At 42.4% G+C, this 15,357-nt stretch overlaps 1 protein-coding gene across 1 annotated transcript in view; it reads right to left on the bottom strand.

Annotated features, from left to right (window-relative positions):
• Positions 1-15,357, bottom strand: part of fstl5 (follistatin-like 5) — a 345,847-nt gene that overhangs the window by 52,057 nt on the left and 278,433 nt on the right. The window contains exons 11-12 of the mRNA XM_079557268.1: positions 10,348-10,374; positions 9,528-9,646 (exon numbers count right to left, since the gene is read on the bottom strand). Coding sequence (XP_079413394.1) covers positions 9,528-9,646; positions 10,348-10,374 — 146 coding nt within the window. The remainder of the gene's footprint in view (positions 1-9,527; positions 9,647-10,347; positions 10,375-15,357) is intronic.

Here is a 15,357-nt window from a genome sequence, read left to right as displayed (position 1 = left end):
ACCTGGGTCTATCCATTATTTAGATCTCATTGCTGACAAAATGGGAAATGTTGGCCCTTTTTATGCATAAAATGTCTCATATAGATATTGTTGACAATATTAGCTGAAATTGACATTGGAGTTTTTCTTAATTCTGTTGAAAAAGACCACATAAACTAGATCCAACAGGCTCCCAGACTACTCACCGTCAACAGCTAACAGCTAAAAGCTAACAGAGAGGGAGGAGTCTGGCTTTTTTTAAATGGCAAAACAACATTAAAACATAACTAAATCCACAAAAGTATTTGTTTTGCATAAAATGGGTCATTTGATATAAAGTGAAATGACTCATGCAAAAAAGACAATTTTCCACCGAGCTAACCTTCTTGTAGTGAAGCTAATAGTACCATTACATGGCAGAGACATGATGTGTGGGGCTAATATACTTTTGTGTCTATCTAATGGTTCGTTCGGGAGGAACAGGGTGTAAAAGGGATGAGGAGGAGCAGGAGCTAATGATCATCCATGTCGCCAATGTTCTAACCCAGTCCACATTTCAGCTTAACAAATGTCTCAATAGGAAACAGTTGAGGCATGAAAATAGAAATCAATATCTAGCTCAAAGCATCAGTGGATACAAGTATTTTATATGAACAGTGTTTCTGGCAATAAGGGAGATCTACAATTAGTGGTCATTTTCACTGGGTTGCTCAGAATTGACGATGTTTTGGCCTGTCGTCCAAGAAACAATGCCTCAAATGGTACGAGCATTTTTTTAACCAAGCTAAACGCGCCCCTAAGTGCACTTAATTCACCGCATCCTCTGATCCTCCCAATGCAACAGTTTACTCTCCATATTGGGACTATAGATAATGGAATGGGCTATTAGCATAAAGCAATCTATCAGCTCTGCCGTGCGCTGGGACAAACGTGTGTGCCATTCCGGAGTGTCCACAATGCATCCGGGCCCCGGGACGCCGCTAAAGCGACATCGCCGATCCGCCTGGTGATTGATATCCTAATACTACCCGGCCTCTCGCAGGAACACTTGCTTGATTGTTGCGTATTCATAGCATCACTTTATGTAGAACAGCCATCAAATCAGGCGAGCCAGGAGGAAGAGGGGAGCGCGTGTAATTCGAACAGGTATCCGTCGCGCTTTGAATGTGTTAGCGCTTCAAAGCTCCGGGGATAAATAGTGCTTCAAAGTGAGATGGGGTTGCTATAAATGCCCCTATGGGACGTCTAGGCGGCGCTGGCTTTATATACGCTGTCAGGCGCTTAGATTGAACAGACTACAGGGCCGTCTGTTGTGGTCGCATTTGAATTGCGCGAGTGAGTGATCAATAAAAACGTTGGTGCGTAGCAAATCAGTGGTTTTATATTAACTAGAGATCGCTGGGGAGTCGCGAGGATTGGCAATATAACAGCAGGGTAAACTGCCACGGAATCTGAACTTCAATAAAGGCCTGCTAACTAACAATGGAAGGCTTCAGTGATGCGATCCCCAAACCATGCGGGCCTCTATGGATGGTTTGCATGCACTACTATGTGTGTCTGGGTGGGGTTTTTTCCCCCACATGCTTCTTGATCCCTCTTCAACCTTTCCACGCACAATTGGTCAACCCCCCAGCAACGTATGCCTGACCGCTAACATAGTTTAAGTTTTGGCCCCCAAGCGCTGCACTGTAACCGCCCACTGCTCCTGAGAAGTTGTCCCAGTGGAATTCAAGGATGGGTCAAAGCAGTGGGCCCATTTTCCTATGGACACAATGAAGTATATAGGGTATACACTTTTTGGTTGGTTCACAAGACTTGGGGCCTTTCCGAAACCGCTCCCTCCTCCCTCACCCAACCCCCTAACACTCAATTTGCGCGTGCCCTCGGAGTGGAGTTCTGTCCAAAACGGATCACTCAGTGAGGGAAAGTGGGTTCTTCTCAGCGAGTCTGCATCGATACCACACTTAACAGGTGTGTGTTACTCCAAGGAGCAGTCCCACGAGCAACACACACCAAACAACATCAGGTCCGTGTTTACTTTGGAGCACTTAAGTGTTTATTTGAACAACTTTATCGTCATATAGACATTTATTAATGAAAAAGAAAGCGACAGTGAGACTTAGTATGATTATATTGAGAGGAAAAGTTCTCACTTGTGAGTTTGAAGAACCTAAATTATATAATGTAAATACCACATTTGAATCTGAATTACTTTGTAAACTCATCAGGGATTTTTATTTATTTATTTTAAAGCATGATGAGTCGAACTTGTGATTTTTGCAACATTAGTGCAGTCCGTGAGGGAGAGTAACAGCTCGGATTTCTCTGATGAGTCAACTTCTGGAGGTGCCCTCACTGAGGCCTGAGTGGAAGGGTGTAGAGCAGGGGTCCTCAAACTACGGCCCGCGGGCCAAAGCTTACCACCACAGAGTGTGGAGAGAATGAATAATGACTACAGTACTTTGAGAAAATTGTGACACAGGCTTGTAAAGCATAATACAGGTGTAAGAAGTTATTACTTTGGTCACATTACATAATGATGTTTTATTTGAAAATAAAAATACATGGAAGTTAAAACAAAGTGTGAAGACTTGATTACTATTTTTGCAAACCACTACAGTTGAAACAAATATGTGCCTGAATCAAGTGTTGATCTTGTGGATATAGTCGTGGGGACGACTGTGCAGGCGAGTAATCTCTACTTCACAATGAGGCATTTTGGTCTGACTCATACAATTCTATGTTATAGCCAAACCGGTCCGGCCCCCCATCACAGTCAGGAACAATAATGTGGCCCCTAGAGAAAAAAGTCTGAGGATCCCTGGTGTAGAGGATGGAAGGAGGGAACGGTTTCGGAAAGGCCCCTGGTGTACTTGGGGGTGACCATCCACACCAGATCTGATGATGCCATCCAGTCAGAGATCAGAAAAACACAAACAACGTATGTTTTTTTTGTGCAACTCCAGTCTTCCAGAAACAAAATTACAATATTTGGAATTCAGCACCATATTGGTCTCCTTTTGTGCAACACGTGGGTACCAAACATGCCAATAGTTGTGAATTAGTACGTGTGGGAAAGACGAGACTCTGCCCTGATGCTGTACTGATCTCCTGACGAGTCGTCAAAACGTCATAAAAGAAGCATTGAAGGGATGAGTTTGGTCTATTCATTAAGACTAAGATGTCAAGGGAGACAACAAGCTAAAAATCTTTATATTGACCACTGCAAGAAAAAGCCATGGGTTTTTCATGCAGGTTTAAACAAGGATGCCAGTTTAGACCAGAAATAGAAGCACAATAGTTAGATGCCTGGAGTAGTGCGAGCTCACTTTTTTTTTTTATGTCTTTAATACTGTAAGTATTGAATCAAAGTATCAGAAGCAAACCTTCAAAGATTCCAATGAAACCATGCAGTGTTTTATTTTTTGTTTTGTTTGTTAATTATCTGGCCTCGACAGGCTTTATTGGAGAGAACAATAAATCGTGAGAGGTGGTGAAGAGCGAGGAGAGACATTGCAAATATTGCCTGCGCGCTGCAGCCTCTAGGCTCGAACATTTCAAGTGGTTCACCAGATCATATGAGAGGCATATTTTCTCTGTGGTTTTAATAGAATACGTGCCCTTTGGAGGTTGCGATCATCAGTTGTTGAGAGTCATTGCTCTGGGCAATCATGGTACTTATGTTAGCAATGTTAGCGACACATCTACAAACATTTTATCCTTCCAAACAATGATTTTTGGTCAGTTTACCGCAGGACATTGTAAGATCTACATTTATTTACTTTGCTCATATTCACCAGTTGCGTCCTAACTTAGTCTATATATGTTTTCCGGGATTTCTATACAACTAACCCATCATCACACTTTAGTACGACTTCACAGCCTGTCAACAACCAATTACTGTATATTTTCAAAGTGATTGCGCAAACATCCGAGTAACACAACTCAATGTTCTCCTATTACAGCGCTGAAATGATTGTACATAAACCACCAGAGGACTATTATCGAGCTTTGAAGTTCGTTCGGTGCACGGCTTTTGCATCTATCGCCTTGTTAGCGGAGTTTCATATCAAACAACTGTCTAGACAACAATTAGCGGGCAGGATGATTACGCTCCGGCGCTGGCACTCTGACAAATGGTGCAATATTGATCATGAAACTCCACTGTAATAATATATTTGAATGCATTTCTTTGTGATAATATGTAAGCAAGGTTAAGGGCCCATCTCTTTTGGTACGCCGCAATGGTATCACTGATCACTTCAGTGTATGGCCGGGTCTTTTAAAGATCTTTTCGAGTCTGAGGACTTATCGTTCTTTGTTTCAGATAGTGCCAATTAGCATTAAAGAGTGCTGAGACTCCACTATCCTTAAAGTTAGGGCTAAGGTAAGGTTAGCTTTAGTTTGTTACTCCACTATCCTTAAGGTTAGGGCTACTAAGGTTAGCTTTAGTTTGTTACTCCACTATCCTTAAGGTTAGGGCTAAGGTAAGGTTAGCTTTAGTTTGTTACTCCACTATCCTTAAAGTTAGGGCTAAGGTAAGGTTAGCTTTAGTTTGTTACTCCACTATCCTTAAAGTTAGGGCTAAGGTAAGGTTAGCTTTAGTTTGTTACTCCACTATCCTTAAAGTTAGGGCTAAGGTAAGGTTAGCTTTAGTTTGTTACTCCACTATCCTTAAGGTTAGGGCTAAGGTAAGGTTAGCTTTAGTTTGTTACCCCACTATCCTTAAGGTTAGGGCTAAGGTAAGGTTAGCTTTAGTTTGTAACTCCACTTTCTTAAAGGTTAGGGCTAAGGTAAGGTTAGCTTTAGTTTGTAACTCCACTTTCTTAAAGGTTAGGGCTAAGGTAAGGTTAGCTCTAGTTTGTAACTCCACTTTCTTTAAGGTTAGGGCTAAGTTAGCTTTAGTTTGTTACTCCACTATCCTTAAGGTTAGGGCTAAGGTAAGGTTAGCTTTAGTTTGTAACTCCACTTTCTTTAAGGTTAGGGCTAAGGTAAGGTTAGCTTTAGTTTGTAACTCCACTTTCTTTAAGGTTAGGGCTAAGGTAAGGTTAGCTCTAGTTTGTAACTCCACTTTCTTTAAGGTTAGGGCTAAGGTAAGGTTAGCTTTAGTTTGTAACTCCACTTTCTTTAAGGTTAGGGCTAAGGTAAGGTTAGCTTTAGTTTGTAACTCCACTTTCTTTAAGGTTAGGGCTAAGGTAAGGTTAGCTTTAGTTTGTTACTCCACTTTCTTTAAGGTTAGGGCTAAGGTAAAGGTTACTTTTCGTTAACTAACAACTAGCGTACGTCGGAATGGCGGGCCGTTGCACAAAAGATAAAAGTGTCACCACTCCGGGAAAATAATGACAATTAGACCTCAATGTCGGAGTGGGGTTGTCGGAATAGCGGGGTGTAATCACCTGCAGCGGTGTTTTGTTCCGTTTGCCCCTGTTTCAGTAATCCTGCATATTTAAACACCAGACCACTGGTTTTAATTCCAGGACAACATTGGGATATCTTAGATATCTTATTTACTCTTTGATTAGTTATTGCTGGAAGAAAATTACTACACTGCCTGACCCAAAAATGAAGTCGCCACTGGATTTGACATTTCTTTGTTAAAGCGTGAGGTGAAAGGTGAAACAATTTATCAGAATGCAGCAGCCCGTCTTCTCACCGGTTCATCCAGACACAGCCACATCACTCCCGTCCTCTCCTCCTTGCACTGGCTCCCGGTCCGTTTTCGGATTGATTTCCAAATTTTAATGTTTGTTTTTAAAGCCCTTCATGGTCTCGCTCCGTTATATCTAACTGAGTTGGTGACCGTACATCGCCCCAGCAGAGCTCTCCGGTCTGCCGATCAAATGGTTCTGGACGTGCCCAGGTCCCGGTACAAACAGTGGGGCGATCGTTCTTTCAGGGTTGTAGCGCCAAAACTGTGGAACAGCCTGCCCCTCAGTCTGCGTGTTCTCACAGAGCTGTCCCTCTTTAAGTCTAGATTGAAGACACATCTTTTCAAACTAGCTTTTAAGACTTAGATCGCACTTGTTTTATTGATTGATTTTTTAATATTGTTGTATCTGTCTGTGAAGCACTTTGGTCTTCCTTGTGTTGTTGTAAGGTGCTATATAAATAAACTTTGATTGATTGATTTGATTGATCTTTCATGCAGTGGTCACCGTTTTTTTCAGCTAGTTTTCTCCCTTAACATCTGAAGCTCAGCATACACCACATGATTTTTTTGCCCGATTTTCCTAGAACACTAGCTGCTTTATTTAGTAGCTAATGGGGATCTAAATAAATAAACAATAAAACTCTTACAGGTATGTCCCACTGCTTTGTGCCGCCTAATTGTATATACTTCAACCAGGCTCGTATACCTACACCACTGAACTGTGTTGTGCCGACAGTGATCACATGACACTGTTGACCAATCGGGACGTGTTTCCCATGCTCACAAACAGAGGCAACAAATATTGACATATTTTGGATCTACGTGCAAGGCGACCGAGAGGAGGCTTTAATCCAAATATGGTCATTTCCTTTCTGGGAGGCAGCCACAGTAAATGAGGCAGGGATACGCGCATGTTCAGAAGTTACACCCCGAGCACCCGAATGATCTAGGGAGCTCTGTTGTCGAGGGGTTCGTGCCCCTGGTAGGGTCTCCCATGGAAAACAGGTCCTAGTTGACGGATCAAACAAAGAGTGGTTCAGAAGCCTCTTATGAGAGACCAACAGGCCCGGTTATGACCAATCGTGAGGCCGTCCTTCCGTGGACCCATCACCTGCAGGAGAAGCCATAGGATTTGGGCAGCTCCAACAGCTGCCCCCACGGCCCAGCAACAGACAAGTGAAAGAAGATGAATGGATGGAAAATGACAAAACTAGCAGTTAATTTTTCTCACATATCTGCATCAGTAATATACAGGATTTTTTTTTTCAAATAGATATCTCTAAATTCAATTTTCTTCCCTATTCACCTGTAGTGTCTCGCCTTCAGAGCGATATCTCGCAAATTGGATAAAAAAATGTTATTGCTGCAGTTTTCCGCCTAACACCAGACCGAATCCATTTTTGTAAAGACCCTCCACTTTATAGGTGTGATGTTTTTCTTTCCCGGTATGAGAGCCTCCACCACTCACAGGAGGGAGACAGCTGATTTCCACTCATTTTTAATTATTCCAAGCAGTGAGGCAGATGTGTCACGACCAGGAGCAGCCGCACAGCCAGTGTTTGTTTTAGAGCGGGCTTATCGACTGAGCGGTAAATTTGGCTGAAAATTAAACCTCCCCTCTCATCTGGTGGCTCTGAGCCTGACGATCGGAAGAGAAAACAAACGCTTTGACTTCCTACAACCCAAATTCCCAGTGTGTTTTCGCCCTCTATTGATGGCTCCGACTGGTGGTGCTGGGTCAAATTTCAATCAAACCTCGCTCCGCTGATAAATGATGAATAAGCCACACATGAAGCAGGAGCACCACTGGGGTTCGGAGCTTCACATAGAAAAATATTTTCTCCACCTTTTTTTGCGTGCTTTTATTGGGTTTAACCTCATAAAGAAATATCGTTGGTCAATGTCAATCTCATTCCCACTCGGAAAAATGATCTGCCTCCTGCTCTGCAACAATTCCCTCCTTTCTAATAAATGTATAATGTATGCAAATGTATTTTTATGCAATGCTCCTGTGCAATCACACTCCTTATTTACCTGGGACTTGCATCAAATACCGGTGAATGCATCCAAAGCAATAAGAAAAAGTTTCAAACAACGTTATCCCTCGAGATATTCACACAAGGCATGATCATGATAATCCGGTCAATACTGTCAAATAAGATCCAAGCTCTATACAGGAGAAAGGATGGTCATGTGGCTTGGAAGAGATTGTCTCGAGATCTGAGTTTGAATCCATCTTAAAAAGGTTCAAGCCAATACATGTGCCATGAATAAATTTAGTATTGTCGTGAGGGTACGTTTTTGACATTTGCTGACAAAGAGCGCTTTTATCAACACTAGTAAACAGCTCTGCAATTAATGCAGCAATACAAACACTCATAACAATCTAAAAACAACATCAGCAGCAAATATCCCAAGAAAAGTCCATTCTTCTTCAAAAACTGGGAGCCATTCAAGAGTGCTAGTAATGTGCTGAAGTTATTCTCATGGTGCAGTTCTAATTTCGGGAGTATTTCGAATGTCAAGATATCTGAACATACGTCAAGCTATTAAAATTCTTGTGCTGCCGGGGCGCTGTTTGTTCTACAATTAAGGGTCTCCAGAGATTCGACTGGGATTTGAAGGTGATTTTGCAAAGAACTTTGGAATCGTTTGGACAAGGACAATTTGAATGTGTGTAAAAATAAGTGCCTTATGACAAAGTGTGATGTAACACTGGTGTAAGACATAATGGGGCTGTATTCTTGTATTCCGCCTGAATTGTTTTTGGAGCTGCGCTTAGCCTTTGGGGCTCCCCTTTACTTGGGCTCACTGTGGCTGTCCAGTGTCTGAAAAGCCTTGTCTGGTAAAAATAATATAATATAAATGGACACAGTGTTTTCTGTGAATCCCGAGACCAAGCCATCACCTGTACCTTGTTCTGAAAATGTTTTTACAGCAACCATTCACTGGGACTTCAGTGAAGGTTCTTGAGTCATCCTCTGTACTCTGTAGTTGAAGTGTTGAACGTTTCGCCTCTCATCCATAAGGCTTTGTCAGCACACTAAAGTTTCAGCTCAGCCCACAGACCAGATATAGACCACAGCGAGGAGTTTAGCTTGGCTCAGTCCCTCCACTCTATTAATGGCTACTCTCACCTGTGGGTAAACACTTATGTAGTTATACGTTTTTGTAGTCCTAAGTCCTAGCGACCTAACTCACACCTGAGTTTCAGTCTGAACGGCCCTGCTCTCAGATGATCACTGCTAATCACCTGCCTGGGCAGCCCGCTCGTGCCTCACAGCTAGAAGGTCCCGGGTTCGATTCCCACCTGGACGCTGGGGCGCCTTTGTGTGGAGAGTTTGCATGTTCTTGCAGTGTCTATGTAGGTTCTGTTTCCCCTACCACTAAAAAAGGCCCTCTGGAGCCAGGACTCTCCTGAAAAAGAGATTCTTAATCTCAGTGGGACTATCCTGGTTAAACAAAGGTCAATAAAAATAAATTAAAAATGTATCTGTACTGACCTGAGTCTCAGTCTCATTCATTCACTGGGACATCATTGTAACACATTGAGTGCCACGCTGTATTGGGGATTTAGCTGTAAACTGCCAACAATCCAGACCATTTTTCATGATATGTGTAGCACATATTCTATATTATAGATATGGACACATGCTTGTTTGAAAGATGAGACTCTATGCTCTCAGTAGGTGAAATATTAATTCTACGTGCATTGGTTCCTGAGAAATCCTAAGCTAAACACAGGCTAGTTTAATCAAAATCTTAATCAAAATCATTGTTTTTTTTCTATAGAGATATCGCGTGTGTTATGCATTGTCATGCAATGTCAAAAGATCCAGTGCATTAATTTGCATACGACTGATCGATGATTACTGCATGATTGTCTCAGTGGCCTCACCTCCAGAGCCAGCAGCTTCTCACTGGGCTTGATGTGTCTCTGGATCTCGCAGGCCACCGGTTGGATCACCTTAATTCCGTCTTCGTAGAACACGTAGAACATGTTTCCGATGCCCAGGCCTGGAACACGAAAGACATTTTTTTATTACATTTTGTAACTCAAAATGACCCAACAACACTCGTACTACCTCCCAATGTACTGTGACAAATCATTTACTCTCTAAACTTAGTACTAGCGTTGTTGTTTTTAAAAAATACTTTTGTTGCAGATTAAATCTGTTAACAAAAAGTAAACAATGGAGTCTGAGGTTGTGACTAATACCAAATGATAATTAAAAACGAAACAAAAATCAGTGGTCAAATGGAAAAAAAATTCAAGCTCCTGATAAAACATTTTGAATTCACAGCTTCCTTTTCAAACAAATGCAAATTAACTATTCAGGAAACAAGTCTGGCCCTGTTGTTCGCCAAAAGGACCCTGAAGCTACGCAATTTGAACAGAATTTGTAACAGCTTTAACTTTTTGTTGAGACTTAGTTAATATAAGGATTGTTAAGGCTTATACAGAAACACCAAATTCCAATAAAATAAAACAGCTGGACATGTCTAATAGACGTCCAACGCTTCGAGATTTATCCAAATATCTTCTCAAGGGTCCAGAGTTATTGCCCGTTTTTTCCCTTGAGCATTCTTGTTTGCTTAAATTAGAGTTGGGCAATGTTTGCCTGAAGACCTTACTTTTAAGCAATTTTTGTAAACTTTGTTCTGGTCCTGGTGCAAACCACTTTTAACACTACTAATAAATGGCAGTCAAGACTCACCTTCTTCGCGCCACAGGATGTTTGCCACTGGGAGGGAAGCAGAAAGAGAGAAAAGAGGAAAAGCACAGTTGAAAATAAGTGCGACGATCAATAGGGTCCCATTGTGAGCGCAAACAAACACCAACTTCGCAGCCAGGTAAAAGGGAGGACCATGAAACTTTTATGGAAAGCGTCTCTCTGATGGCAAACGCAGCACACAATCGATCACGCTCTCTGCACGGAAATAATTTCATAACAAACACTGGAAAATGGAGTGGAGTTGACAAAGTACAGTAAAAGCTGGATGGATTGTAGGAGGCGAGAAGAAAGACAGTGTGAAGAAATGGGAAGTGAATGGATGGTGCAGATCAATATGTTTTCAGTGAATTAAGGGACTTAGATGCCCATGAGTGCTTCAGACAACATGATAATGGCAAATTAGAAAGGATTACGGAAGGGCAAACAAAGAATTGGATGTGGATGGAAGTCATGTAGATGCATTGACGATGAATGAGGTATGTGCAAGACCTTGGAGAAAAGGTGTCAAAAAAGAATTCAGAATTTTCAAATTTTTCAAGGACGGAAAAAATGTATTCACTGAGATTTGGTTTGGTGTGGGAATCCAGATCTGAAATGTCTGTGAAATGACTTTTTCAGCAACACCAAAAATAACTGTAGACTCTGCCTAATATGAGCAAGACAAGATATAGCTCTGACAACAGAAAATTGGTGCAAAATGCTAGCTCTGACCAGAGCATACTGTCTTTTTCGCTAGTTGCTTTATAATGTCATTACAACATCCCTTTTATATTGTCAAACCCACATGTGATGTGGGTTTGTAGCTTGTGAGAGCAAATGGTACATGGTTCATTCAGCAGCTATTCTACTAGCTGCTAATGCTAATGCTAATGTGTGTTTTAAAACCCAGGTTAACCCAGATTAATTAGGCCTAACGCTGAGCATGTTTAATAAGTCCGATTAAAGACATCACAAAGTGCATAATACACAGCCACAATAGCTCCTTTTCCATATTCACCTTATTCCGGAGGCTCGCGTGGGTGACGCCATCAATTGTGCCCGCCCCTTTTCTCCTATCTGTTAACATGGGACTGGAGAAGTCCACATAAAATCAGTTACTACACGAAAACAAAGCCGTTTTTAGGCCGTGCAGAGAAACGGTGCAGTGTTGACATGTTGGTGCAAATGAACATTGGCCATTTCACACAAATCAATCTACTAAACATGGCGGAGAATATTTTCCCTCCCGTTTAAATGAACGGGCTTCGCGCACGACCGGAAGTGTCTGTACAACGGAAGTGCCGAGACAAAGCAAAAAGTGGCAATAGTGGGCGGGGCGGAATGAGGTGAATACAGGCGCGTGTCGGTCTGACCAGGCATAGGTCTTGGGACCGACCTCTGGCTGTGGCCAAAGCGCGCTAGTCCATGTCTGATGTGACATGAACAGACTGCTGGCCTCTGATTGACAACGAGAGAGTGGACAGCCCTCACTATTTCACACGCAGGTCATACGGATTTAGTATTACATTACATTACCGTATATCATACGGCTGTTCTAAACTGGGATTTTGACGATATTAGCATTTAGCCGCTGTTTGCGCAGCTTTAGCTGATGTTAGCGTAACATTTGCATGTAGCTTGCTTTCATACTTGTAATTAGCGGTTTCTTTACTGTTTTAATACAACTTGGCACCTCTGAATGATTCCATAACTCCCACCAGAAGGCAGTATTTGTCCACATTTGTTCTCATCGCGGCTCGACAAACTTTTAATGACGATCTGTACAGCGTGCTCCTCGTGGGGGCGTAACACATAACAAATGTGTGGTGGAAACAGAAGTGTGTGCGGGGTAGAGTCGATACGTGCGCGTAGATTGTGCCGTGCGTGGCCGGGTCACGCTATGTGGAACAACCCCTAATATGGAGCCATTTCTCCAATAATGAGCCCTGACCTTGCCGAGACAGATATATCATTTTCCACCAAAGAAAATCTACCAGCCATCTTCTGACAGTGAGTTAATGTGTCCGTCATCAAGAACGACCATTTTCCTGTGGCTCTGATCACTGGCTTGGAATATTTTATCCCCAGAACAAGATTTTCCCTATTCCCACATGCACACCATTGCAATTTTTAACTCTTACTTCTTCCAAAAGGGGGCGTGGCTAAACAAAAGTTCCTGAATGTTGCTCCCATCTATATCAATTACAACCTCATAAAATATAGGACATTAAACGACTACTAACTTCTTGTCTACTTGCTGTTCTGGGTCTACCCCCACCTAAGTCCCATAGTCCAAGTATCCTCAAATCATAAGTTGCTATCTTCCAGTTTTGTAGTGGAGAAATGCAAACCTTGCCTTGCCACAATTCTATTCAAGCTGAATGTCTTAAGCTTATCAACTTATCATCTTTATATCATCACGTTATCATTCATCCTTGAAAGATGGCTCACTCCCATTTCATATATTTGCATATGTCCATAGTAATTCTGCCAGTCAATTAGCCATCTTCTACCGTCACTCCGGCTTTTTAAACCGTGACCTTGCCCCTTCATTGTCCATCCGTTCCCTGCTCTCTCCCACCCCCATCGGCATCCATCCAATTCCACCGTTTTCAGCCTTTTCTCCCTGCGCAAAAAAACCAATCTCCAGCCCAATTCACATCCGATTCTAATCTGGCCCCCATTGCAATGCTCATTCCCTCAGCTCCAGCATGGGAGAGAAGACAAAGCCAGCCAGACAACGGTGCGCCATTAGTCAGGCTTAATCTTTCAAAAGTGCTTTGTGGAGGGTTTTGTCCAGCCACTCCTGCATACCTTTTACCTCATTAAAAGTTCGAACAAAAAGTCGCCCAACAGAGGTACGAGAAAGGACAAGCAGACCAAATGGGGGAAAACAATGCAACTGCTTGACAGTGTTTTTTGGTGCTATATGTTTACAATGTTTAACTTTTTGAATAAAAGGTCACCCATCTTATGACATCAGCAGGTGGAACGGCTCTGGAAAAGAAGATGCTGAGAGATTTGCATGCTTCTACGTCATTAAAAAGTTCTATCAAATGTCTCTCAACAGAGGCAAGAGAAAGGACGAAGAAGTCCAAATTGGAAAAAACAGTGCAATTTATTTCAGATGTTGCAAAAAGAAATGGGGCAGAAAAAAATTGAAATATGGTGCAGAGATGGGATCTTGTGTGCCCGGGCCCTTTGCAATAGTCCGGAGTATTGATGCTATTCATCACTTGGCAGGGGGACTGTGGATGTTGTGCGCTTCCAAGAGACTCATACATCAACTTCATCATCCACACCCGCAAAAACAAGCCAGCTGCCACTGTAGGCTGCAAGTCCACTCCCTCGTCTTGTAATAACTGTGTTTCCAGCGGCGCGTTCCGAAGATGACCCGTTCGCTCGATCAAAGTGATGACGTTACTTGATTCGGTTTTTGATTTTAAGAAGAGATGAAACGACAAACTGCGGTTGCTATGACTATCTGAAGGGGTGGCTTGGTCTGATTTTTCAAACGCGATCAATAGCTTACATTTTGTTGGCTTTATCAGAATCAGAATTGGTTTTGTTGCCATTGTCAGTGATGAACAGGTCCACAAACTCTGAATTTTCTTCATGAAACATAAAACATATAACATAAAACTTAATAAGTAATTAACTATTTTGATCAATAACGGCTTAATTCTGTTGGCCTATCTTCTGTTGGCCTAACTTCTGGTCCAACATTTCGCCACAAATCATCTCTGTTCCTTTAAGACCCTTCTCCCCTCGCTCCCCATAAAAACAAACCCCCACTACTTTTCCAGCTCCGTGGATGTAGCTACTGTTGGACGTTGGTCCTAGTATCAGAAGCCTCTTTATATTTATCACGGATCCACATTATACTGCACATTATACTGCAGCAATAACTATTCTTCCTGGGTTGCACATAAAACAACAACACAAACATCTACAACAACACACAAACATACAATAACACACAATTATCAATAATGGTTGTATTTGGTTCTCTGGGGTTCTATATTCAAAGCCTGAAGCAAAGGAAGGCAGCTGGAAAGACTCATCACAAATAATGGGTAGTAGCAATCTACATTAGGAAAGTAAGTCTCCAAGTTCCACTAGGAAAGTGAGTCTCCAAGTTCCACTAGGAAAGTAAGTCTCCAGGTTCCACTAGGAAAGTAAAGGCCTATTCATACTCCACAAGACGCGAGAACTTTGTTCTCGCACCCAGAGCTGCGAGAACAAAATGACGTCATTTTCTTCTCGCAGCTCCTGTTCGGCAGGTCTGGCTGACGCATCAGCTCAGCAGAACTGTGTTCGGCAGGGCTGCGAGAACTCTGGCTGTGATTGGCTGGATTTTTAGTGGGCGGGGTTATTTTAGCGGAAGCGGGAAGCGAGAATCCAATGTTTACGTCCTAACACCGGTGCGGAAAACGGAGACAACATGGATAGTTTTGCGGCACCGCTCGCGGCAGTAAAATACTTCGTTGAAGGATTACAAGGACATGCACATGTAAAGAAGTCCTGGGGAGAAACACGCGGACGTTTTGGGCGAGGACGAAGAGGAAACAGAAGAGCCTGGCGCTGCCTGCGTAAAAGAGGCGAGTGATAAAGAAAAAAAAAAAGTGGTTCAGGTTCGTGGACGGAGGGAGACCAGGCTTGTACATCATAGACCCTTTCATCAAACACCGGGAAACATCACCAACATGTTCAGTGAAGGTTCTTGGATGGACAAAACCTGTACTGAGCTACACAGACGTGAAACTATTAGATATTATAAGACTTGTTCTTCTCCTCTGCTCCGTTTCATTCAGACCGTGTTGGCTTGGCGGTTTTATTGTGATTGCACAACATCACTTTTGAATGAAATAAATAAAATGAAATGAAATGAAACAACATGGTTTTACTGAGTGACACGGAGGTAAGCTTTTAACGTGAACGTTTTTTAACGTAATAAACCAGCGGGAGACGTGGCTAAACATGAAGTCAATCTATGTTTTCAATATCGTGACT

This window comes from Gobius niger (genome assembly GCF_951799975.1).
Source record: "Gobius niger genome assembly, chromosome: 5".
In the NCBI taxonomy this organism is placed as follows: Eukaryota; Metazoa; Chordata; class Actinopteri; order Gobiiformes; family Gobiidae; genus Gobius; species Gobius niger.
The sequence above is the reverse complement of the archived record's forward strand: the minus strand, read 5'-3'. Positions and strand labels throughout refer to the sequence as shown.